This window comes from Homarus americanus, unplaced genomic scaffold (assembly GCF_018991925.1).
Source record: "Homarus americanus isolate GMGI-L3 unplaced genomic scaffold, GMGI_Hamer_2.0 scaffold17016, whole genome shotgun sequence".
Lineage (NCBI taxonomy): Eukaryota > Metazoa > Arthropoda > Malacostraca > Decapoda > Nephropidae > Homarus > Homarus americanus.
In genome coordinates, this window is record NW_024735036.1 from 96,963 (window position 1) to 122,685 (window position 25,723).

Sequence of the window (25,723 nt, forward strand, 5' to 3'; positions counted from 1 at the left end):
GTCCTTGAATACGATGTCTTAACTGTTTGAGTACGATATCTTAACAGCTTGAATGCGATGTCTTAAGCACTTGAGTAAGGTGTCTTAACAGCTTGAGTACGATATCTTAACATCTTGAGTACGATGGCATAGCCACTAGAGTACACGGTTGACTAGTTAATGGCCCAAAACGCTTATGTGGACGTCGTCAGTTGTTGGTTTGTCCGAGTCAACAGTGTGCGCGCGCATGAGAGAGTTCATTGGTTCATTAACCAGAGGTGGGCAACAGGTGTGTTCTCATGGGGTTGGGTTAAGTTAAGTTAGGTTAGTGTTAGGGTTAATAATATTTAAATGAAATAACCTTACCTAACCTAACCTAACCTAACCTAACCTAACCTAACCTAATCTAACTTAACCTATCACACCTCACTGCGGGGTCAGATCTTCACTACATTACAGGTACTGGAGTTGAAGAATGTCATCTCACCTTTACCGTGACAATAACTGGACCAATTACCAAGGTGCATTAGACACAAAAAGATAAAATAATGCTTCAAGTAACAGGAAACACCGCGGTTGTGGCGACTAATTCACAGCGCCTGACATTTTCCTTCCAACCCACACTAGAACTACGCCAGACTAACGTTCGCCAGTCTTCTCACCACCATACAATTATACACTCGTGTAAGCTACGTCAGGTATAGTTCCAGGTACAGGTCCAGGTCTAGTTCCAGGTACAGGTATAAGTCCAGGTCTAGTTCCAGGTATAGTTCCAGGTAGAGTGACTTACTTCCTTCCTTCATAAAAAGTCTTACAGTTACAGAGACATAAATAACAGTCATACGGGAACACTATGAGATGCAGGTAAAGAAAGGTGTAAAAATAGATTAATTAAGACAAGACGTGTAATTAGTGCTCCCCTCTCCCTCTCTCTCTCTCTCTCTCTCTCTTTCTCCCTCTCCCTTCTTCCCTCCCTCTCTCCCTCCCCACCATCCTCCTCTCTCCCCTCCCCTCCCTCCTTTCTCTCCCCTTCCCCTCCTCCTCCCTCTCTCCCCTTCCCTCCTCCTCTCTCGCCCTCTCCCTCCTCCCTCCTCCCCTCCTCTCTCTCTCTTCTTACGCTCTCTCTCTCTCTCTTTTGCTCCATCTCTTCAGCACTATCTCTCTCCTCCTCCCTCCCTCCTCCCCTCCCTTTCTCTCCCCCCCTTCCCTCCCTCCCTCTCTCCCCTTCCTCCCTCCCTCCTCCCTCCCTCTCTCTCTCCCTCCCTTCATCCCCTCTCTCTCTCTTCCTTGCACTCTCTCTCTCTCTTTACTCCATCTCTTCAGCACTATCTCTCCCCTCTCTCTCGCCCTCTCTCCTCCCCTCCCCTCTCTCTCGCCTCTCTCCCTCCTCCCTCTCTCTCCCCTCCTTCCTCTCTCTCTCTTCCTTTGCTCTCTCTCTCTCTCTCTTTTACTCCATCTTCCAACACTATCTCTCCTCCCTCTCCTCCCTTCCTCTAATAGGACCTGACTTTACCCGTGCCTAATGCCTCACATGGCATTTCCCTCCTCCTCCTCCCTCTAATCCTTTTCTCCTTTTCATCTCCTTCTCTCTCTCTCTCTTTTCTCCCCCCTTCCTGCTATTTCTCCTCTCCTCCCCCATCCCCCATTATCTCTCCTCCTCCCTCCATCCTCCCACGCCATCCACACAAGCACGTATCTGCCCGCCTCCCCTCCCTCCTCCCTCCCGTCCCCTCTCCCTCACCCCTCCCTCCTCTCCTCCTCACCACCCACTGACTTCTGCCCTTTAAAGAACTAGACCAAGCGAACCCAGACGCACTTAAACAATACCCACCTTCCCCTACCACGCCCCACCTCCCCTACCACGCCCCACCTTCCCCTACCACACCCCACCACCACCACACCTCCACCTACCACCACCACACCCACATTTACGAGAATTTGAAGAAAAAAATAAATTACTCAACCAGTTCAAGTTTAAGTTCAAGCACAAATTACATTTATCTCAAATTAAACTTTACGTGATTAAGTTAAATTAAGTTGAGGCTTAAGTGTACGTATTTTATGAGCAAGTTCCACACATACGTTCAAGTTTATATGAGAATAAGTTCAGGTGTCATACTCAAACGGTTAAGACATCGTACTCAAGCGGTTATGATATTGTACTCAGACGGTTAAGATATCGTACTCAAACTGTCAAGAAATTGTACTGAAACGGTTAAAATATCGTACTCAAACGGTTAAGATATCGTACTCAAACGGTTAAGATATCGTACTCAAGCGGTTATGATATTGTACTCAGACGGTTAAGATATCGTACTCAGACGGTTAAGATATCGTACTCAAACTGTCAAGAAATTGTACTGAAACGGTTAAAATATCGTACTCAAACGGTTAAGATATCGTACTCAGGTGTTATGGGAATCTCAGGTACAAGTCAACAGGTGTGTGTACAGGTGTGTGTGTACGGGTGTGTAATAATAATAATAATAATAATAATAATAATAATAATAATAATAATAATAATAATAATAAACGGTTTATTAATAGAGTTGCAGCCGGTGGCTGAAAATTTACAGACTTACATTTGATTTAGAAAATGATATAATATGCATTGAATATATTTACAGGGCTGTACAGTACATAAATCAGGAGTTGTTTATTATTTTAACAATAGATGGGATGGTGCTGTTCTTATATCTATCAGTGCGGGCTCTTAAGGGCTGAATTTTGTTGTAGTGCCGGACTGAGGGAGGTGGGTGGGGGGCTGCCGGTGGCAGGAGGTGGCGATGACTAGGGTGGTGCATTAATTGGCTGCCAAACCTTTCCAGTGCTTGGTGGTGGAGGTCACTGAGGGATGACATTTCCAGGGTGGAGAGAGCGTTGATGTAGCCGGAGTATTCTGCGCCGAACATGATTCTGCAGGCCCTTTTCTGTACCTTCTCTAGCTGACGTTGTTGGGTGGAGTTGAGAGACGACGACCAGGCTGGTGACGCATACGTTAGTTTAGGGAGAATAAAGGCGTTGCAGATAGTCCTCAGCTCTGGCGTGGGTGTCCCAAGTGACCTAAGTCGTCGTAACATGTAGAGACGGTACGAGGCTGCCTTGACTGTTATTTACATGGGCCTTCCAGTCAAGTTTGTTGTCTATAGTACCACCCAGGAGTTTGGCAGACTGCACCAGCTGGAAAGGATGGGCACCCACTGTGACTGCTGGGGCTTGCACTGGAGTGGTGGCGGTATTGAAGAGCATGACTACGGTTTTGGTGTGGTTGATGGTGACCTTGTTCTCCGTAGTCCATGCCTGTAGTCTGTCCAGGGTGCCTTTTAGCGATGAGTAGCCTGGTGCGGTGTTGTCCACTGAAACGCCCACAGTGCAGTCATCCACGTACTTCCACCTGTGAGGAGTGTCCGATAGAGCGTCGTTGATCTGGATGAGGTGTGTGTGTGTGTGTGTGTGTGTGTGTGTATACCGGTGTGTATGTGTACAGGTGTGTATGTGTATAGGTGTGTGTGTGTACAGGTGTGCGTGTGTACAGGTTTATGTGTGTACAGGTATGTGTGTGTACAGGTGCGTGTGTATAGGTGTGTTGTGTACAGATGTATGTTTGTACAGTTGCGTGTGTGTACAGGTGTGTGTGTGTGTACAGGTGTGTATGTGTACAGGTGTGTATGTTTGTACAGGTGTGTGTGTGTGTGTGTGTGTGTGTGTTAATTAAGCCAGGTAGTCGCCGTGTACCTGTAGTCTCCTATACAGTATTGTCTTTATGAAACCTTTGCTGTGGGACTTGAGTGATCTTGACTTACGTCTGTCTGTGTATTTTATACATATAACGAGAGAGATAGAGATAGATAAAGAGAGAATTAAAGACAGACGGTGAGAAAGAGAGATAGAGACAGAGAGATAGAGACGAAACAGACAGACAGACACAAGCCACCTTATAAAACAAATAACTTCTCATCATAAGTAACAACATCAAACAAATTTCCAACCACACAACTTTCTCAACAACTCCAATTTTATTTTTCTATTTATTATATTTATTTATTCATTTATTTTTGTATTTACATTTTATTTTATTCAATTTTTTTTTACCTCAACCTGTTCTTTGGCCCAGCTGACATGATCTAGATTCTCACCAAATATTCTTAGGTTAAATTCTCGCCTCATAAATGCATTTAGATACGGTAGAGTCGCTTTTTTTTTGGTTTACGTGTTAGGTTAGGAGAGGAGAGGAGAGGGTAAGGTAGAAAAGAGGAGAGGGGGAGAGGAGAGGGGTAGAGGAAAGGAGAGGAGAGGGTAAGGTAGAAGAGAGGAGAGGGGGAGAGGAGAGGGGTAGAGGAAAGGAGAGGAGAGGGATAGAGGAGAAGAACATCCTGTGACCGTTCTTGTCGTCTGAGGCGGTAAACACTTCTTTGGAATTCACAGTTATTTTTACTGCCTATAGTTGGTAGGCTCTGTGTGTGTGTGTGTGTGTGTGTGTGTGTGTGTGTGTGTGTGGACGTACTGTACATGATTTAAAGTATGTTAATCAAATAGTAAACAATAAGAGTTATATATACAATTAACTGCCACCCACACCCACCCTGCCACCCACCCATCCACATTCTACAAGCTTTAAACCAGTCCTTTCCAATCTACCTAGACCAACAACCATTAAACCCCACATATCCACCCCACCCACCCTCACCCCACCCACCCCACCCACCCGAACCCACCCTGCTCACCCCGGCCACACCCTACCTTAACCTACCCGTACCCTAACCCACCCCACCCACCCCCATCCCTAACCCACCCCCACAAGGTAGACGCCCGGGGAGTAGGTCATGTGACTCAGAAACAACGTCTACCTCTCTTTACCTGCCCTAACATAAGAACATAACAATGGAGGAAACTGCAGCGGGCCTATTGGGCCATACTGGGCAGTCCCATTTACACCCAACCCCTATTGCTCATATAAGCATCCAACCTATGTTTGAAGCAATTCAGCGTATTCGAGTTAATGATGATATTTGGTAACTTGTTCCACTCATCCACTACTCTGTTTCCAAACCAGTGTTTACCAATTTCGCTCCTAATTCTAAATTTGTCGAACTTAAAACTATTGTTACGAGTTCGCTCCTGGTTGGATAGTTTGAGTACCTTTGTAATGTCCCCTTTGTTCAGCCTTTATTTCCATTTATACACCTCGATCATATCGCCCTTCACTCTACGTCTCTCGAGGGAGTGCAAATTAAGAAGCTTTAACCTGTCTCTGTACTCAAGGTTCCTAATGCCCGGGATTAGTCTTAGTCATTCTCCTCTGAATTCTTTCCAAGGATTCTATATCCATTCTGTAATACGGTGACCAGAACTGAACTGCCTAATCCAGGTGTGGTCTCACAAGCGCAAGAAATAGTTTTAGGATGACCTCGCTAATCTTGTAACTAACACTCCTTTGTATGAACCCAAGTACTTTATTAGCCTTGTTTCGAGCATATACACATTGTTTACTTGGGTTAAGATTCCTACTTATCATTACTCCTAAATCTTTCTCGCAGTCGGATTTCTCAATAACACAGTTGTTCATCTGGTATCTGGTTTCCCTGTTTACATCTCTTATACTGAATGCTTTACATTTGTCCACATTGAATCTCATCTGCCATTTTCAGACCATTCGAAAATTTTTTTAGATCTTCCTGTAGTTTTGTGGAGTCATCGTCAGATTTAATTACACGCTGCTTCCTGTCCTGTAACCACGCCCTAATCCATTTTACAATATCTCCTTTAATGCCATGAGCCTCCACTTTTCTTATTAGTCTTTCGTGGGGGACTCTGTCGAAGGCTTTGCTAAAGTCGAGATATACCACATCATAATTGTGCCCCTCGGCCACTGATTCGAAAACAGATGAAAAGAATGTTAATAGATTAGTTAGACATGAACGCCCGCTTGTGAAGCCATGTTGGGAATCATTGATCAACTTGTACTTCTCCAGGTGATTTCGAATAAAGTTTGAAATGATTGCTTCCAGTAATTTGCCTACAATTGATGTTAGACTGATTTGTCGGTAGTTAGAGGATAGTGATCTATCTCCCTTCTTGAAAATCGGTATTACATTCGCAACATGGCACACTTGATATTAGGAGACATTCTGATGTCAATCAACAGTAATTACTTTTTACTATACAAAAATGCCTGAGTACAATACTACATTAAAGAAAAAAGTATTGAAATTTTATGGTGAAAAGGGGGATCTAGACCCCCAGGACTCCCCCCATGGATCCGCCCTTGCCTTGACACTCTCTGACATTCTCTGACACTATCTTGATATTCCCTGAGACCCTCTGACACGTTATTAACACCCGCTGACAACACAATACACCACAATACACCACAATATGTCACTATACACCACAATACACCACAATACACCACCAACACGCCACTATACACCACAATACACCACTATACACCACAATATGCCACTATACACCACAATACACCACAATACGCCACCAACACGCCACTATACACCACAATACACTACTATACACCACAAAACACCACAATACACCACAATAAACCATCAACACGCCACTATACACTACAATACACAATAATACACCACAATACCACAATACCACAATACACACTATGCACCCACTATTCACTATTACATTTTCGCCCCCAGACCCTGATGTGGGTCAGTGACCTGGCCCAGGTGGCTAATCCCTAAAAAAATGCAACTTCTCCACAATACACAACTATACACCACAATACACAATATACACCACAATACACAACTATACACCACAATACACAACTACACCACAATACACAACTATACACCACAATACACAACTATACACCACAATACACAACTATACACCACAATACACAACTATACACCACAATACACACAACTATACACCACAATACACAACTATACACCACAATACACAACTATACACCACAATACACAACTATACACCACAATACACAACTATACACCTATTACACCAACTATACCACAATACACAACTATACACAATACACAACTATACACCACAATACACCAACTATACACCACAATACACAACTATACACCACAATACACAACTATACACCACAATACACAACTATACACCACAATACACAACTATACACCACAATACACAACTATACACCACAATACACAACTACACCACAATACACAACTATACACCACAATACACAACTATACCACAATACACCACAATACACCACTATTCACCACTATTCACCACAATACACCACAATACACCACTTTTCACCACTATTCACCACAATACACCATTATACACCACAATACACAACTATACATCACAATACACTACAATAAACCACCAACACGCCACTATACACCACAATACACCACAATAAACCACAATTCGCCACTATACACCACAATACACGGGAATATATTCAAGACACATTCCTACAAAAGATGAAAACCAGACCCAAGCATTAGAGTATACCATTATAATGCACCAGAGAAAAGGTAAGGTATAATCACCCTTAAACACACCTGTCTACCCACACTAATGACTTACTGCAACACACCTACACGTGTTTCTGCCTCAGTCGGTTCCTGGAAGTTGTCACCTTAGCCAGTGTTCTGTTCAACGCTTGTGCAATATATTTTTCTGAGGGATTTATATTTATGGAGGCTTTTGAAATATTGGACCTAACCTAACCTAATATAACCTATTGCTAACCTAACCTAATATAATCTATTGCTAACCTAACCTCACTTAATCTATCCTATTGTTAACCTAACCTACCACCCCCCAAATAATGTTAAAATGTCGAATCATCAGGTGAAATAAACTAAGGGGATGGGGGGGGGGGGCATTCAGGTGATACTTTATAAACCATTTTTAAAACTACATAATTCAGAGAGTCTTTTAGATATGCATTCATATACCTATAAACGGGAAATGCCCAAAAAAAAACTGACACGATTTTTTGTAAAGAATATGACAAGAGAATCATCGTAAGTCATCACATACTCTTATCCCCCGTAACATGACCATCTACAACCAAGAGTTAACACCAGAGGCTCGTCAATTAACCCATGAACGCGAAACACTTGTAGAAAATGTTAGTGATTTGAGGACGGACTAATGTAAAGATGGGGTTGGGATTATGGGGTCTGGCTTTGGTAGCGTGTGTGTGTGTGTGTGATGAGGGGGGGTGGTCTCTGTTACTCCAGGCTACTGCAGGGAGGGGGGATGGAAGGGGGTGGAGGAAGAGGGGAGGGAGTGAGAAGGAGGAAGAGAGGAGGAAGAGAAGCAAAGGAAAAAGGAGGAAGGAATAGGGATGGTGGAAGAGGAGGAAAACGGAAAAGGGGAAGATGATGATGGGGAAGGGTAGCAGGGAGGAAGGAAAGGATGGTGGAGAAAGAGGAGGGGGGGAATGGAAAAGGGATGGAGAGAGGCAGATATAATGTACAGAAAAATAACAAAATAATAACATAAGAAAGGAGGAAACTGCAGCGGGCCTATTGGCCCATACTGGGCAGTCCAGTTTACACCCAACCCTATTGCTCATATAAGCATCCAATCTATGTTTGAAGCTATCCAGCGTATTCGAGTTAATGATGATATTTGGTAACTTGTTCCATCCATCCACTACTCTGTTTCCAAACCAATGTTTACCTATTTCGCGCCTAAATCTAAATCTGTCTAATTTAAAACCACTGTTACGAGTTCGCTCCTGGTTGGAAAGTTTGAGTACCTTTGTAATGTCCCCTTTGTTTAGCCCTGACTTCCATTTATACACCTCGATCATGTCGCCCCCTCACTCTACGTCTCTCAAAGGAGTGCAAATTAAGATGCTTTAACCTGTCTCTGTACTCAAGGTTCCCAATGCCCGGGATTAGTCTTGTCATTCTCCTCTGAATTCTTTCCAAGGATTCTATATCCATTCTGTAATACGGTGACCAGAACTGAACTGCGTAATCCAGGTGAGGTCTCACAAGCACAAGATATAATCGTAAAATGACCTCGTTAGTCTTGTAACTAACACTCCTTTGCATGAACCCAAGTACTTTATTAACCTTGTTACGAGCAAAAACACATTGTTTACTTGGCTTAAGGTTCCTACTTATCATTACTCCTAAATCTCTCTCACAGTCGGATTTCTCAATGGCATCGTTGTTCATCTGGTAACTGGTTCCCTGTTTACATCTCCTATACTGAGTACTTTATATTTGTTCACGTTGAATTTCATCTGCCATTTTTCAGACCATTCAAAAAATTTGTTTAGATCTTTCTGTAGTTTTGCGGAGTCCTCGTCAGATTTAATAACATCCTATTTTAGTGTCGTCAGAAAATTTACTTATTTTACTGTCTGTGCCGATATCTATGTCGTCTATGTATATAATAAATAATAGTGGTCCAAGTACTGAGCCTTGGGGAACTCCATTAGTGACGTTGCTCCAATGGAATTTAGTGCCGTTAATGCTCACTCGCTGTTCCCTGTCCTGTAACCATGCCCTAATCCATTTAAGGATATTACCTTTGATGCCATGTGCTTGTACCTTTCTAATTAGTCTTTCGTGGGGGATTCTGTCGAAGGCTTTGCTAAAGTCGAGATATACCACATTATAATTGTGCCCTTCGTCCACCGATTCAAAAAATGATGAAAAGAATGTAAACAGATTAGTTAGACAAGAACGTCTGCTTGTGAAGCCACGCTGGGAATCATTGATCAATTGGTGCTTCTCCAGGTGATTTTGAATAGAGTTTGAAATGATTGCTTCCAGTAATTTGCCTACTCTTGATGTTAGACTGATTGGGCGGTAGTTAGAGGATAGTGATCTAGCCCCCTTCTTGAAAATCGGTATTACATTCGCTATCCTCCAGAATTCTGGAACTACGCCTGTTTTTAAGGACATGTTAAATAACTTTGCTAAGGGCATACTAAGCTCTTCCTTGCATTCATTTAATACTCTGGCAAATATCTCATCGGGACCAGGTAACTTATTAGGCTTTAGTTTGTCTATTTGCTTACTAACATCGTTACTAGTCACTACTATCTTGCTTAATTTGTTTTCTTCACTATCTCTGAATAGAGTCGGTGCCTCGGGTATCATGTTTAAATTTTCAGTGGTGAAAACTGTTGAAAAATATTTATTCAGATTATTGCTCATTTCTCCGTCGTTATCAGTTAGTTCGCCGGTATCTGTCTGTATTGGTCCAATCTTATCTAGTGTTTTAGTTTGATACATTTGGTAGAATCCTTTGGGGTTTGTCTTTGCCTCCCCTGCTTTCTTCACTTCATTATTCCTCTTAGCTTTCCTTATCTCGGACTTAACCCTACTCGCCAATACCCTATAATAATCCCGGAGGTAAATTTCGCCACGATTTATCCTTCTACCTATATCCTTCCTTTGGCCAATAAAGTTCTTTAAATAATTATTTGTCCATTTAGGGTCATTGTTGTCTGATCTGAGTTTTTTGTATGGGATGTTCTGCCTTTGTGCATTAAGTAACTCATTATTTAAATTGTCGTGGAACTCGGCAATCTCAGATCTCATTATCAGGTCGGCTTCAACGGTTAGGTTCACCCCCAAGTTTGACTTATGTTTGTATACCTGTACTGTCTATACACATTGTTTGTATACCTGCACTGTCTATGTACATTGTGTGTATACCTGCACTGTCTATACACATTGTTTGTATACCTGCACTGTCTATACACATTGTTTGTATACCTGCACTGTCTATGTACATTGTGTGTATACCTGCACTGTCTATACACATTGTTTGTATACCTGCACTGTCTATACACATTGTTTGTATACCTGCACTGTCTATGTACATTGTGTGTATACCTGCACTGTCTATACACATTGTTTGTATACCTGCACTGTCTATACACATTGTTTGTATACCTGCACTGTCTATGTACATTGTGTGTATACCTGCACTGTCTATACACATTGTTTGTATACCTGCACTGTCTATACACATTGTTTGTATACCTGCACTGTCTATGTACATTGTGTGTATACCTGCACTGTCTATACACATTGTTTGTATACCTGCACTGTCTATACACATTGTTTGTATACCTGCACTGTCTATACACATTGTTTGTATACCTGCACTGTCTATACACATTGTTTGTATACCTACTGTCTATACACATTGTTTGTATACCTGCACTGTCTATACACATTGTTTGTATACCTGCACTGTCTACGTCCAGTAAAGTACCTTCTGAATGAACGTAAACTAATACAGCGATTTTTCTGAACATGTTTCCAGCAATCAACCTGTCTTCACTGGTAGAACGAGTGTACACGTCAAACAGTGCAGGTCCAGTGGATAGGGAGGCTTGGGGGAAGGGGGGAGAAGGGTAAGGGGGAGGGGTAAGCTAAGGGGAGGGTGAAGAGGGGGAGAAGGTGGTGGAGGAAAGGGATGGGAAGAGGAGGGTGAAGGAAAAGGGGTAAAGAGATGACATCCCTTCTCCAACCCCCCACTACCCCCTCCACACCCCCCCACCACCGCCCCTCTTATGTTTTACCAAGAACTCCCGGAACAGTGCAGATGTATGACAAGGCATTACTGGTAGTGGTGTGATGTGGCGAGTGACCCATTGTGAACAGAATCTCGTCACTTGAGTTTTACAGCAGTCAACTCTCTCTCTCTCTCTCTCTCTCTCTCTCTCTCTCTGTTCCCTTCTTCCTGTCTGTCTCTCTCTCTCTCTATGTCTCTGTCTCTATGGCTTTGTCTCTATCTCTGTCCCCTTCTGTCTGTCTGTCTCTCTCTCTCTCCATTGCATATTGCAGTTAATTGAGCCTAAGTACAGGACCATGTTACGTCAAGTAGTGAATTATGGCGTTGATTAGGTTAGGTTAGGTTAACAAGAAAGTTAAGAAGAAAGTAACAATGAGAAAGAAAGTAAAAGAAGAAAATAACAGCAGGACATAAGTAAAAAAGAAAGCAACAATCAGAAAAAAAGCGAAGGAAGAAGTACAGGAAGAAAGTAAAAGAGAAAATAATAGCAGTAAGAAAGTAAAAAAGAAGCAACAATAAGAAAGAAAGTAGAGGAAGAACGTAACTATAAGAAGAAAAAGAAAGCAACATAGGAAAGAGATAGAACGTATACAGAAAGCATATTTGGTATAATTGCTTAAGCTATACAGGTCTATATATGGACCATTTTGGGAGGGCCATTTTAAGGGGACCATTTTAGGAGAGCCATTTTAAGGGGGGCATTTTTAGGAGGACCATTTTAGAGGGTCATTTTTAGGCGGGGCATTTTTAGGGGGGCATTTTTAGGGGGGCATTTTTAGGGGGCATTTTTAAGGGGGGACCATTTTTGGTAGGACCATTTATGGGGGACCATGTTTAGAGGGACCATGTTTAATTATTTATTGAGGCAAAAGAGCGTTGAGAGGAGGGGCGTCGGCTGCGTGCGTTTGCGGGCGCTGCGTTTTGCGTCTGCTTGCTGGAATTGAGTGTGAGAGCTTGATGTGCTTGCTGGAGGTGCGTGTGTTTCTGTGCGTTGCTGGAATTGGGTGTGCGTGCATGATAAACTTGCTGAACATGTTTGTAGTTGTGTGCGTGCGTGTATGTTGTGCTTGTTGGAGATACGTGTGCTTGCGTGCGTCGTGTTGGTGTGTGCTTGCTGGCGATGGGTGTGAGTGCATGACGTGCGTGATGGAGATGGATGAATCTGTGTCCGTGCTTGCGTCCGTGCATGACGTACTTGCTTGAGTCTGGAGATGCTTACGTGCCTGGTTCATGCTTGGGGGGGGGGCTGGCGCTTTATGCGGTTGTTTGCGTGTGTTTGTTAGAGTTTAATGTGCTTGTGTGCGTCCGTGAATTATCTATGCCGTATTTATGTGTGCGTATATGTTTGTGTGTGTGTGCGTGCGTGTGTGTGCGTGTGAGTGTTTTGTTTATGCTTTTGTGCACATACCGTATATATGTGCCAAGGTATGTATTGTTTATGTATATGTTAGTTGTGTATACACTCGCATGTGTATACTTTACCAAAACACACACACACACACACACCCCCACTGCTGGAATAGACATGTTTAACTCGGGTATTGTAATGTACTTCACCTGCCATGACACCTTTAATTAAGGACGCCAGATTGACCAGGTGAGGATGGCATAGCTTAAATAATCTCCCTGAAAGAGTTGTAGCCTAAAAGTTCCTTCTTAATGACACTGGCAGTTGTAGGCTCTTAAACAACAACAACAACAACACTAATAATAGCAACATTAACAACAACAACATTAACAGCAATAACAACTATAACAACAACAATGATAACAATAATAAAAGCAATAATAACAGTAATAAAACATTTATAACAAGAAAATAATAAAAACCACAAAATTAACAACAACAACAGCAACAAAGACACTCCAGCTTCACATCTCACGTCAAGGAAGAGGCAAGTCATGTAATCGTCATTAATTACCCGCGAAAAAATAGTAGTGACGTAATTTTTTTGGTGTTTACCCGGAAAATATAACGCAACGTCACCTATATATTTAGCCGGGAAAATACCTTTATATTTAACCGAAAAAATACCTATATGCTGTATATTTAACCGGGAAAATGCCTTCGTGTTTGACCGGGAAAATAATAATGAAATTATATACATTTAACATCATCGTTTACCGGGAAATATAAACTCAATTTCATATATTTTTTTACCATGAAATATATCGTGATTTACTTTTTATATAAAAGCAAAATAAAAAAATAAAATACAGTTAATTACAAAACCAGTTACTTCTTTATTACAAAAAATCCAGACTAAAAATAAACAGATAAATACTGAGACTTGCACAATGCAGTATTTCAGTATTGAACTTAAATAAATACTGTACATAAAAACGCCATTAACTACAATTACAATTAGAAGTTTTTTTTATTGTATTTACCAAACATTACACACAGATAAAATTAAATAAATAAAACAGAATTAAAACAAACTATTTTCAACAATGTAAGAACGAAGAACAATTACATGAGTCACACACACACACACACACACACACAGTAGATGTCTCGGAAGGCGTGACCGAGCTACAGCCAATTGACTTTACAAGTTTATAATGGCGTGTCTTAGTTTGTTGCAACCCAGCCAATTGTGTTGTCTTATCTACACATGGGTCTTTATATAGGACATGTGTATCTTACGAGAGGTTAGGTTAGGTTAGGTTAGGTTAGGTTATTCTTCAGGTAATCCAAGTGAATGTTTCCACCTAATTCAGATCTCCCTCTTAATCTAAACGAGCCGTCAAAAGTTTTCTAAATATTGAAGTATTCTGGCTAACACAAATGGCACACGCACACGCACACACACACACACACACACACGCACACACACACGCGCGCACACACAGCACGCGCACACACACGCACACACACACACACACACACACAGAGTTATGACAAGGTAGTGAGACGTCAGACGGAAGCTTCCTTGTAAGGTGATGGTTCGTGGTGTTCCCTCACAGCTGAGTGACTTAGTGTTGAGTGTGTCTTTACTACGGTATGTGGAAGTCCCTAACATAACCTAACCTAACCTAACCTCTCTATCTGTCAATTTGTCTATCTATGAGTCTCCCTACCTGCTCGTCTGTCTATATGTTTGTTTATATCTGTCTGTCTGTCTACCAGTTGTATCTCCCTCAACCATCGTAAACAGAGTTAACTGCCTCGTTCCGCTCGGCATATGGCAAGAGTCGTTCGTTACACCATTTTCTTAACATCTCATTAGCATATAATTACATATTTTTAATGGCTACTTACTGTTGAATTATAAGTGATAGACACGAGGTATTAAAATTTATTTTAGTTCTATATTTATGTCTATATTTGATGCTGCTTATCGATTATAGGTACTGAATAATAATAATAATAATAATAATAATACTAATACTAATACTAATACTAATACTAATACTAATACTAATACTAATACTAATAATAATAATAATAATAATAATAATAATAATAATAATAATAATAATAATAATAATACAACAAATAGGATAAATAAGGAGGTGAATATTAATATAAAATAATGTGCAAATGAAGATGGAAAGTGCCCGTGTAAGCAAGTTCTTGTTGTAGTCGACCTGTGAGTAAACAACTGTGTTCTTCCTCACTGGTTCTCTGTGTTTAGTTGGTCAAGTGTGTGTGTGTGTGTATTTACTTGTGGGAAAGAGAGTGGTGTGTATGTATGTATGTATGTATGTATATATTTACGTGTGTGAAAGAGACAGTGGTGTGTTTGTGTCCATTTGTATGTGTGTGTGTGTGTGTGTGTGAGAAATTTTTCGCTTATATGAGTCACATATACAAAAACACAAAATCATCCAATATACAAGACAGACAGACAAAAACAAACAGACAGAAACAAACACAGACAGACATAAAACAGACAGAAACAGATCGACAGACAGCAACGCCCATAAAGTCTCCTCACTTTCCTGTCTTATGTAACTCTTCCATCAACCATTAATTTTCCATTCCACGACCCACCGCCATCACCGCCTCGCCCTCACCAAAACTCAATCCATCACTATTTCAAAAGCTCAAATAATTACAATTTTCATCCCAGTAGACAGGGGAGAAGAGCGCGTCGGGAAGGGGGGGAGGGAGTAGTCAGAGGACCGTAAATAGATATAAGATTTTTTTTTTTAGCTTTTTAGGGTTGACAGACTGACAGACAGACAGACAGACGGACAGACAGACAGACAGACAGTCACATTTTACGTTCATGGCATCAAAATTACACTGAGAATATACCTTAACTGGATTTATTAACTAATCATCAATTACGTGACAAAAAAATTAACCTAGACAATATTTAACAAATTATCTATCCATATATATATATTTTTTAAACATTACTAAATGTATATATTTAAGGTAGAGTCTTAGCGCTATTCAGATGGCGAATATTTTGGTACTTTGTTATTCAGGTACAAAACATTCTTCTATGTTAACCTACGAGCAATATTCATCTTACGATATTTTTGTAAGAAACCTGTAAGATCGTCACGTATCTCATAGACAATTCCGAGGATAATCACCTACAGAAAACGGAGCTTTTTACCCAGGAGGGGGGAGGGGGGTCTTCGCCTGGCGTGAAGGGCGCTCTTGGTGTTCTTCAACGCTTAAGTGGGAGGTAATTTCACCGTCTGTCTACAAACCGCGGATATCCGTTGGTGGATTATTTTATTAGTGTGTTTCCTGAGGAGGAGTTGCTTGGACGGTCGGTGTTTTACGTGCTACGGTGGTGTTGGGAGAGAGAGAGAGAGAGAGAGAGAGAGGATGGTGGAATGAGAGACAGTATTAATGATACATATAGAGGGGGGAGGTGGTGGAGAGAGGAGAGTCACAAAAGATGTTGCAGTTCGCGTCCCAGGGGTAAAAAAATAATCATGACGCCATTACTATATCAAGTGGTTCATTCTCCGTTTAATAACAGTGTATAAAATATCTCCCTCACATTATCTCTCTAATCTAAACCACTCAACAAAACGTCTACCATCTCGTCTCGTTTCATCAAGGAGACGCATATAACAACCCTAAAACGATTCAAATAAGTTCATATTTGTCGTATTTTTTAGACTCATTTTACCATGTCTTAAATAAGGTTAAAGACGAGTGTGTGTAGACAGTCAAAAAAACTATCTGTACTTGGTGTGACCGATGAGTTCCAGAATGAACACTGTGACTCCTGTTGTCTCGGTAAGGTTGTCAAAATCCTTCTTCCTTTGTCATATTTATTCGACACAATTTGGTATAGATAGTTTTTTGAGTGACTATATGGTATATCTTATCTATGTATACTGGTATACTCGATATACAGAGGGTGTATATCATACCTGCACACACACACGCCACCCCTCCAAACACACGCCAACCCCAGCCACCCCTCCAAACACACGCCCACACACGCCACCCCTCCAAACACACGCCCACACACCACCCCACTACACGCCCACACAAGTCGCTTCAGGAACCAATTAGCTGTTTTGTTAAGCCTTTGTCAATACTGCACTAGAGCCGCCGTCAGCTGAGTCTGCGGTGTGCGCCCCCCTGTCATTATCTCCTTTAGGCGGTCTGTCTGCGATCTGCGCCGCGCATATATTTTAATAATATCATCTGCGCAGTCTATATCTAACCCTAATTGAGCAGTTTGTCTCTGATCCGCTGCGCTTCTTGTCATTAGCTCTTGTGAGTAGTGTGTCTGTGATCTGCGCTGCTCATATCTTGTAATAATATCATTTGCGCAGTTTGTCTTTGAACCGCGGCGCACCTCTGAACGCAGGACAAACATACCGAATTAAGCATTATAAGGGGGAAGGGGGGGGAGGAAGGGGGTGGGGAGGATAGAAGGAGGGGGTGGAGGGATGGAGGGTGGAGGAGGGAAGAGTGGGAAGGGTGATGGGGGAAGGTGGGGATGGAGAGGAAAGGTAGGGAGGAGGGGGTAAAGGAGGGTAAGGGGATAAGGAAGGGTAAGGGGAATAAGGGGGAGTAAGGAGGATAAGGGAGGGCAATGGGGGAGGGGGTTGTGGTTCGTAGACATTTGGGAACGAAAGTTTATCACATTAAACGGTTTTTTTTTAGTTTCTGAGTTTCAAGAGTCGTAATGAAACTTGTTAATAATGATCGTAAACCATCCACCTGACCTAACATGACCTGACCTTAAATAACCGCACATGACTTGACCTTCCTTCCTGCCTTCTTTTCAGCCTTCATTATTTCCTTCCTTCCTTCCTTCATTCTTTTATTCCTTCCTTCCTTCACGGGCAGACGGACGCATGAGACAGCCAACCCCCCTACCTCTCCCCCGGTAGGTAAAAAGTGCTCCCGCTACATGCAGGACGGGAGGAGAGAGGGGAGTGGGGAGAGGGCAGGGAGGACAAAGAGAGGAAGAGAGCGGGGAGGACAGGAGGTTAAGAAGAGTATTGAAGAATTAGATGGTTGGTTGACAGATGGATGAGTTGGTTGATAGATGGATGATTTGGTTGACAGATGGTTGGTTGGTTGATAGATGGATGAGTTGGTTGGCAGATGGATGAGTTGGTTGATAGATGGATAGGTTGGTTGGCAGATGGATGAATGTTGGATGGATGGATAAGTCAATTGGGAAGGGGAATGAAGTAGGGAAAAGGAAGGAAGGAGGGGAGGAAGGAAGGAAGAAATATGGGGAAGGAGAGGAGATGCGTGAGAGAGATTGAAGTGGGAGGGAAACATCGGAAGGAGAAGAAGAGGAGGGAGGAGTGGGGGGGGGAGGGAGGAAGGAGGAGGGAGGAAAAGGTAGGGAGGGAGGAAAAGAAGGGAGGAGATTTTATTTTTTGTAGAAAGGAGGTGAAGGAAGAGTGGGGGTGGGGGAAGGAAGTTATAGTTTGGAAATTGAAGAAATTTAGGAGGAGGTAAGAGAGGGCGGGCTGACCGCCTAGCTAAGCTAATAGTGTGTTAGGGTTGTGTCTTGGGTTAGTTATTGTCTGTCGGTACAGGCACTAGACAGCCTACCCTGTCCCATATATGGGTGTTTTAAGGGCCTTCTTTCATATTCCGCCGACCCACATGGCGGATGCTGGTCTAGGGAGGTATCTATTGCCTGGCCGTGTAGATCGGGGGTGGTAATGGACCTTTTGAGATTTGGTAACTTTTTGTGAACCATGTATGGTTGTTGTCGTTGTCTGGTGGGAGTCTTTGAAGGAGTTCTTGCTCTGGTCGTTCTATCTTTTACCAGACTCTGCTGGCCAGGGTGTGTAGCTGCTTGATGGGTTTCATTCTCAGGTCTCTATGTATCTCGGCTGTGGTTCTGGTGAAGGGGTATCTTTCACCTGTGACGAATCTTAGGGCTTCATTTTGGACCACCTGTGAGTAGGGAGGAGGAGGGAGGGAGGAGGAGGAAGGAAGGAAGGAAGGAAGGAAGGAAGGAAGGAGGAGGAAGGAGGGAGGAGGAGGAGGGAGGAGGAGGAGGGGAGGAAGGGAGAGGGAGGAGGGAGGAGGGAAGGGAGGGGAGGGAGGGAAGGAAGGAAGGAAGGAAGAGGGAGGGGGAGGGAGGAAGGGAAGGAAGGAAGGAAGGAAGGAAGGGAGGAGGGAAGGAAGGAAGGGAGGAGGGAAGGAAGGAAGGAAGGAGGGAAGGAAAGGTAGGGAAGGGAGGAAGGGAGGAGGGAAGGAAGGAAGGAAGGAAGGAAGGAAGGGAAGGAAGGGAGGAGGGAAGGAAAGGAAGGGAAGGGAGGAAGGGAAGTAAGGAAGGAAGGAGGAGGAGGACAGGAAGACATTAACTAGGGTGGGACCTCAGGTGACCGTCTGAAAGGTACAGGTAACTCTCTAAAGGATTTTTTACTAATTACTTTTAACACTTACAAACAATATAAAATAACTGTAAATAATTCCATTGGTAAGAAAATTGATGAGTTACCTGAAGATTAGCCCCTTTAAAGCTTGTGCAACACGGTATCTAACCTAACCTAACAGCACAAGGTGGTGTAGCTAGGGTGTCTAATCTCAGGTGATATAAGCTGGGGTGTGCAATCTTCAGGTGATATAAGCTGGGGTGTGTCATCTTCAGGTGATATAAGCTGGGGTGTGCAATCTTCAGGTGATACAAGCTGGGGTGTCTAATCTTCAGGTGATATAAGCTGGGGTGTCTAATCTTCAGGTGATATAAGCTGGGGTGTGCAATCTTCAGGTGGCGTAAGCTGGGGTGTCTAATCTTCAGGTGATATAAACTAGGGTGTCTAATCCTCAGGTGAACCAATTACCACACTCGTAGCGTCTAATTACAAAGGTGTGAGGGAGTAAACACCTTTGTATACTGTACCTGTTGACAGCCTACGACCACACCTTTATAAACGACTCCATTAACGCACCGATAACTTTGGGTTTTATAGGAGAGTTACCTAAGGGCGGTGGTGGCTTACCCGGGCGTAATTACCTACACCTGTGACTAGTGAAGGTGTGGGTGTGGAGCTTGATGTATTAAAATGTATATCTGATGTGGTTTTAACAGCTTCTTGACGTCTTGTTAATTGCCTTTTGGTGATGTTAAATTTTTGGTTCCCAAGGGCCACCTAGGCGTTAATTTGTTTAAGGTGTAGAAGCTGTCGCCAACACAACAACCACGCCCTATGTTAACGAGCTGCATGACCCAGTGTTAAGGAATAGTCCGAGAAGACCGGACAACTCGCCAACTGCACTGGCTAACTAATACTCCGGAATACGATCTGCAAATCAATTAACATCCAGGTTCCCAATTACTGCTGGGTAGACAGATAGATACACATACACACACACACACACATACACATACACATACACACACACACACACACACACACACACACACACACACCTACCCCCACACACACCTCAACAACACAACACACACACCCACAACCCTACACACCTTCACACACACAACTCATCCCTACACCCCTCCCACACACCCCCACCCACACCCACACAAGTCACGCCTTTTTCCTATGGTTAGTTGAACTCCATAAACAAACCGCAACACATAACTAACGACTCTCTCGGTGTTTACACTGAACCTCCGCCGCTCACACACACACACCTCTCTCTCTCTTCACTTGTTCTTTTAAGTAAATAAGTGTGTTTTGTAAGTAAAATTTAAGTATCTTTTTCTCCCCATCACTTCTCTCTCCCTCTCAGCCCTCTCTCCTTACTTCTTTCTCACATTCTGACTCCCCCATTCCCTCTTAGCCCTCTCTCTTCACTCTCTCACTTCTTTCTCATACTCTCAGTCCTCTCTCCCTCTCAGTCCCGTCACACTTCCCTCACCCTCTCACTGCTCCTTCTCCTCGCCTCCTCTCACCCAGATCATTTCATCCTTCTCTCTTTCACTTCCCCCCCTCTCTCTCTCACACATTCCTTTTTTGGGTCAAGGGTAAACCTGACTTGACCCCTGAGGGCCCATAACGGAGCGTCAACACGTAACTGACCACCTCCTCTCTCTCTCTCTCTCCTCTCTCTCTCTCTCTCTCTCTCTCTCTCTCTCTCTCTCTCTCTCTCTCTCTCTCTCTCTCTCTCTCGCTGGGTTGCTGTTGGTTTGTCTGTATGATGAATTAATCTCTTGTGAATAATGAGTTAGTTTCGTGAGTACAATAACTTAACCCCTTAAGTACGATGACTTAATACGAACGAGACTACTGAAACCCACAAAGAAATAAAGATGAAAAAACTAATAAATAAAGATGGAAATAAAAGCAAAGACAAAACAAATAAGAACATAAGAATGGAGGATACTGCAGTTGGCTTATTGGCCCATACTGGGCAGTCCCATTTACACCCAACCCCTATTGCTCATATATCCATCCAACCTATGTTTGAAGTTATCCAGAGTATTCGAGTTAATGATGATATTTGGTAACTTGTTCCACTCGTCCACTACTCTATTTCCAAACCAATGTTTACCTATTTCGCGCCCAAATCTAAATTTGTCTAATTTAAAACCATTGTTATGAGTTCGCTCCTGGTTGGATAGTTTGAGTACCTTGGTAATGTCCCCTTTGTTTAGCCCTGACTTCCATTTATACACCTCTATCATATCGCCCCTCACTCTACGTCTCTCGAGGGAGTGCAAATTAAGATGCTTTAACCTGTCTCTGTACTCGAGGTTCCAAATGCCAGGGATTAGTCTTGTCATTCTCCTGTGAATTCTTTCCAAGGATTCTATGTCCATTCTGTAATACGGTGACCAGAATTGAACTGCGTAATCCAAGTGAGGTCTCACAAGAGCAAGATATAGTTTTAGGATGACCTCGCTAGTCTTGTAACTAACACCCCTTTGTATGAACCCAAGTACCCAATAAAAAACAAATAACAATAACAAAAACAAAGACAAGAAATAAAAGGAAATAAATGAACCAAAAACAAGGACAAAAAATATTCTTAGAAAAAAATATTCATTGGTTAACAAAAAAATCATTATTCTCTCACTAAAACATTAACTCTCCTCAGACGGAACAAAGACAGTGAGATAATTACCCATTGTCTTTGTTAATGAAGTGAATCTCTCAATGGACGCATCACGTGAGATATTGTCTCTCTCTCTCTCTCTCTCTCTCTCTCTCTCTCTCTCTCTCTCTCTCTCTCTCTCTCTCTGTGTGTCAAAGGAATAACACGTCTTAACAACGCTTGACCTATCTTCGGCAATGGTTAAATCTCCACGCAAGAATAAACTTACGATCATTTAGGAATAAAACTTTACCACATTAACAATCAATAAAAACAACCCCCCCTTCCCCAAAAAAAAATAAAAAAATAAAAATAAATAAATCCTCAATTGAAATTTCAAACACAGGTACAGTTTCCAGGTAAAAAATCCAGGTAAAAGATAAATTCCCTACCGTGGGTTACAGAATTATGCAGGTGAACTGAATCTAAGAATTTACCTGTAAAATATATCTAACTTTTGGATAGTGGGTCAGGGCGTTGGCTGGTGTGCGTCTGGAAGCTGCTGAACCGGTGATACGAGACGAGGGAAAAACAAAAAATCACAAATACCTTTTCTTGAAGAACCTGGTGTGTGTGTGTTACAGGTGCTCTAAATTTACCTTTGCCTAATTAATACCTTTATTATCAGTTGGTAAAGTCATTTTTTAGGATGCCATAGACAGCATGTGGCAGACTCTTATCTTACAGAAATAGGTGATATTGATAGAAATAGTTGTATCACTTGAAGATTAGCCACCCCAGCTTATGTTACCTCAGAATTATAGCCACTCTAGCCTAGCCTAGCCTAACCTAACCTAACCTCACCTAAACTAACCTAACCTAACCTAAACCCTCCTCACCTCACCTCACCTAACCTAACCTAACCTCACCTACCTAAAACTAACCTAACCTAACCTACCTAACCTAACCTACCTACCTAACCTAACCTCACCTAAACTAACCTAACCTCACCTAACCTCACCTAAACTAACCTAACCTAACCTTACCTAACCTTACCTCACCTCACCTCACCTAAACTAACCTAACCTAAACTAACCTAACCTAAACTAACCTAACCTAACCTAACCTTTGGGGACGGACAGACAGACAGGACCCCCCCAAAAAAATACCTTGCCCTGAAATTGTGGGATGAGTGATAAACCTGACCAACAGAGAGGCAACAGATAAACCTGACCAACAGAGGCAACAGATAAACCTGGCCAACAGAGAGGCAAAACATAAGCCTGGCCAACAGAGGCAACAGATAAACCTGACCAACAGAGAGGCAACAGATAAACCTGGCCAACAGAGAGGCAACAGATAAACCTGGCCAACAGAGAGGCAAAACATAAGCCTGGCCAACACAGACAACAGACAACCCTCGCCAACAGAAGTAACAGACAAACCTGGCCAACAGACAGACAGCAGACACCACACTACATAATAAAACATTTCACCTCCCCAGATCCCGTCTAATACCTCTCTAATATAACACAAGTACAAAGTTACCTGTTATCTTTATCCTACTAAATTATTATTATTTTTTTTTTTACATTCCGGATCAAATTCTTTACACTTAAGATTAATATAATATCGAGTCGACTCAACAAAGCTTTTAAATATGTAGCCAACGATTTAACACAAAGACAAAAATAATGGAGTAAGTCTTAGAAATTCGTCTGGCAATATTCTTAGAAATTATTTAACTCATTCAAACCAATATTCTTAGGAATTATTTAACTCATTATTATTTAAACCAATTAGGAATTCTTTTAACTCATTATTATCTGTACCAATATTATAAAACCATTGTTACATTCACTGAGATATTTAGTGAACGAGAGAAAGCCAGTTCGACTTATCACTGTAAAATAGAAAACGAGTTCTCTTTTATGTCAGTTTTCTTCTATTAAGCCACATATGAAAGGGGAAACTATTCTAGATTCCAGATTTTTATTTTATTTGTTTATTTTTTATTTTTTGGGTCGAATTTGGAGTAAAAAAATCTATTTACACTATTCTAAATTAATGTTTTAGTACAAATACATGACCTGATCTGGTGTCCATTTTCTATGTTTTACAGGAAGAAGGAGGAACTATTACACTTCGAATTACACCATCACACTTAGAATTACACCATCACACTTAGAATTCACGTCATTAATTGTGTCTTCCCTCTACAGGTCTCCTCACAGTGTGCCTGAAGAAGAGATGACGGAGTACCAGAGAGCGGCGATGTACGGCGACGAAGGCGAACAGGATTGCCTCTACGAGTATCCCTGTCTGGTCCAGCCGCTTGAGATTCTCTTGTATGTTTATGATTATTGGTATGGCGAAGACTAGATGTGTCCCTCCCACTCCCTCCCACGACCCTCGCCCTGGGAGACGACACGACGCGACAGACTGCTGGAGTTGATATGAGAAGACCCCCCCCCCTCCCCCTGTCGTAAACAATGAAACCTCTATTTAACGGACGATATAGAAAAAAGTCCGTTATATCGAGGGTCCATTGTGATACCTCCATTTAACGGACTATAGAAAAAACAAAAGTCCGTTATATAGAGGATCCATTAGATGTGAAAATCCCCTCCTCATCATCTAACGGATTATATGGAAAGAGAAGTCCGTTATATCGAGGGGTTTATTATACTTGGCGGCTGAGTCTACAACAAGCCATCTTATGCCATCTTGTATGACCGGTCTACTGTAGGGACTTAAACAAGTGGCTGAGGACTTAAACAAGTGACTGAGGACTTAAACAAGTGACTGAGGACGTAAACAAGTGACTGGGGACTTAAACAAGTGACCGGGGACTTAAACAAGTGACTGAGGACGTAAATGAGTGACTGAGGATTTTATTGAGTGACTGAATACACCCTCTAGCTACAAGTCACTCAAGACACTCACTACTGGAGGGGAAATACACCCGGAAAATACATAGTTTCCTCACCTCATATAATAATATAATGATGTTTTTTCCCTCGTTCATTGTTGAGTAACTTCTCCCCATCAAGAAAAACAAAACAATAATGATAAATATCTTAAAAAAAAAACATTGAAAGAAAACAAAGTGACAAGGAAATTAGAAGAAAAAAAGGATATCAATGTATAATGTAATGTCACTTATCATTATATTGTACATGAAAAATGGGTGTAAAAATATTATATAATGACCTTGAATCCAAATATTGTAAGAATGATTGAAAGATAATGCGGTTAGTCTTAGAACCAACTCGATAATGACCAATATTTTTTTTTTAATATTTGTGATCCAGTGATAATGACTTATACAACCTGAGAATATCTTGAAAGGTAATAATATCAGTCAAATCAGCAAGAGAAGGCACCACGACTATCCAGGACCTATAGAGTGAGTTGAGTGACTTTATACCTGTGTTAAGAGTGATTAGAAGAGACGATAATAAAGTGAAAGACAGACAGATAAGACAGTCACTAGAACAGAGATAAATAAAGGTGAATGACGTGGTATAGTGACGTAGACCTGTGGATGAGGAGATACTATGAGAAAAGTGAAGGAATTTAGGTTGGTGTTAATTACAGGTGGAGACTCTCATTGGCCAGGTGTGATGACAAACATAACCATCATTTAGACTCCTGAGAGAGATTGGATAGTTAAGGCTGTGATGGACTGTCTCTTTGACCTGGTAAATGACAAGTTACACATTCCTTACAAAGTGACGACACCTACATGTCTTTTAAGGTAGAAACAGACAGACAGACAGACAGATAGGATGA

At 42.0% G+C, this 25,723-nt stretch overlaps 1 protein-coding gene across 1 annotated transcript in view; it reads left to right on the plus strand.

The window, feature by feature from the left end:
- The window catches only part of LOC121870756, a 47,811-nt gene extending 23,364 nt beyond the window's left edge, over positions 1 to 24,447 (plus strand). Inside the window, exon 3 of the mRNA XM_042372699.1 lies at positions 24,151 to 24,447. Within this exon, the coding sequence (XP_042228633.1) occupies positions 24,151 to 24,310 (160 nt within the window). The 3' untranslated portion in view covers positions 24,311 to 24,447. The remainder of the gene's footprint in view (positions 1 to 24,150) is intronic.
- The last annotated feature ends 1,276 nt before the right edge of the window (positions 24,448 to 25,723 follow it).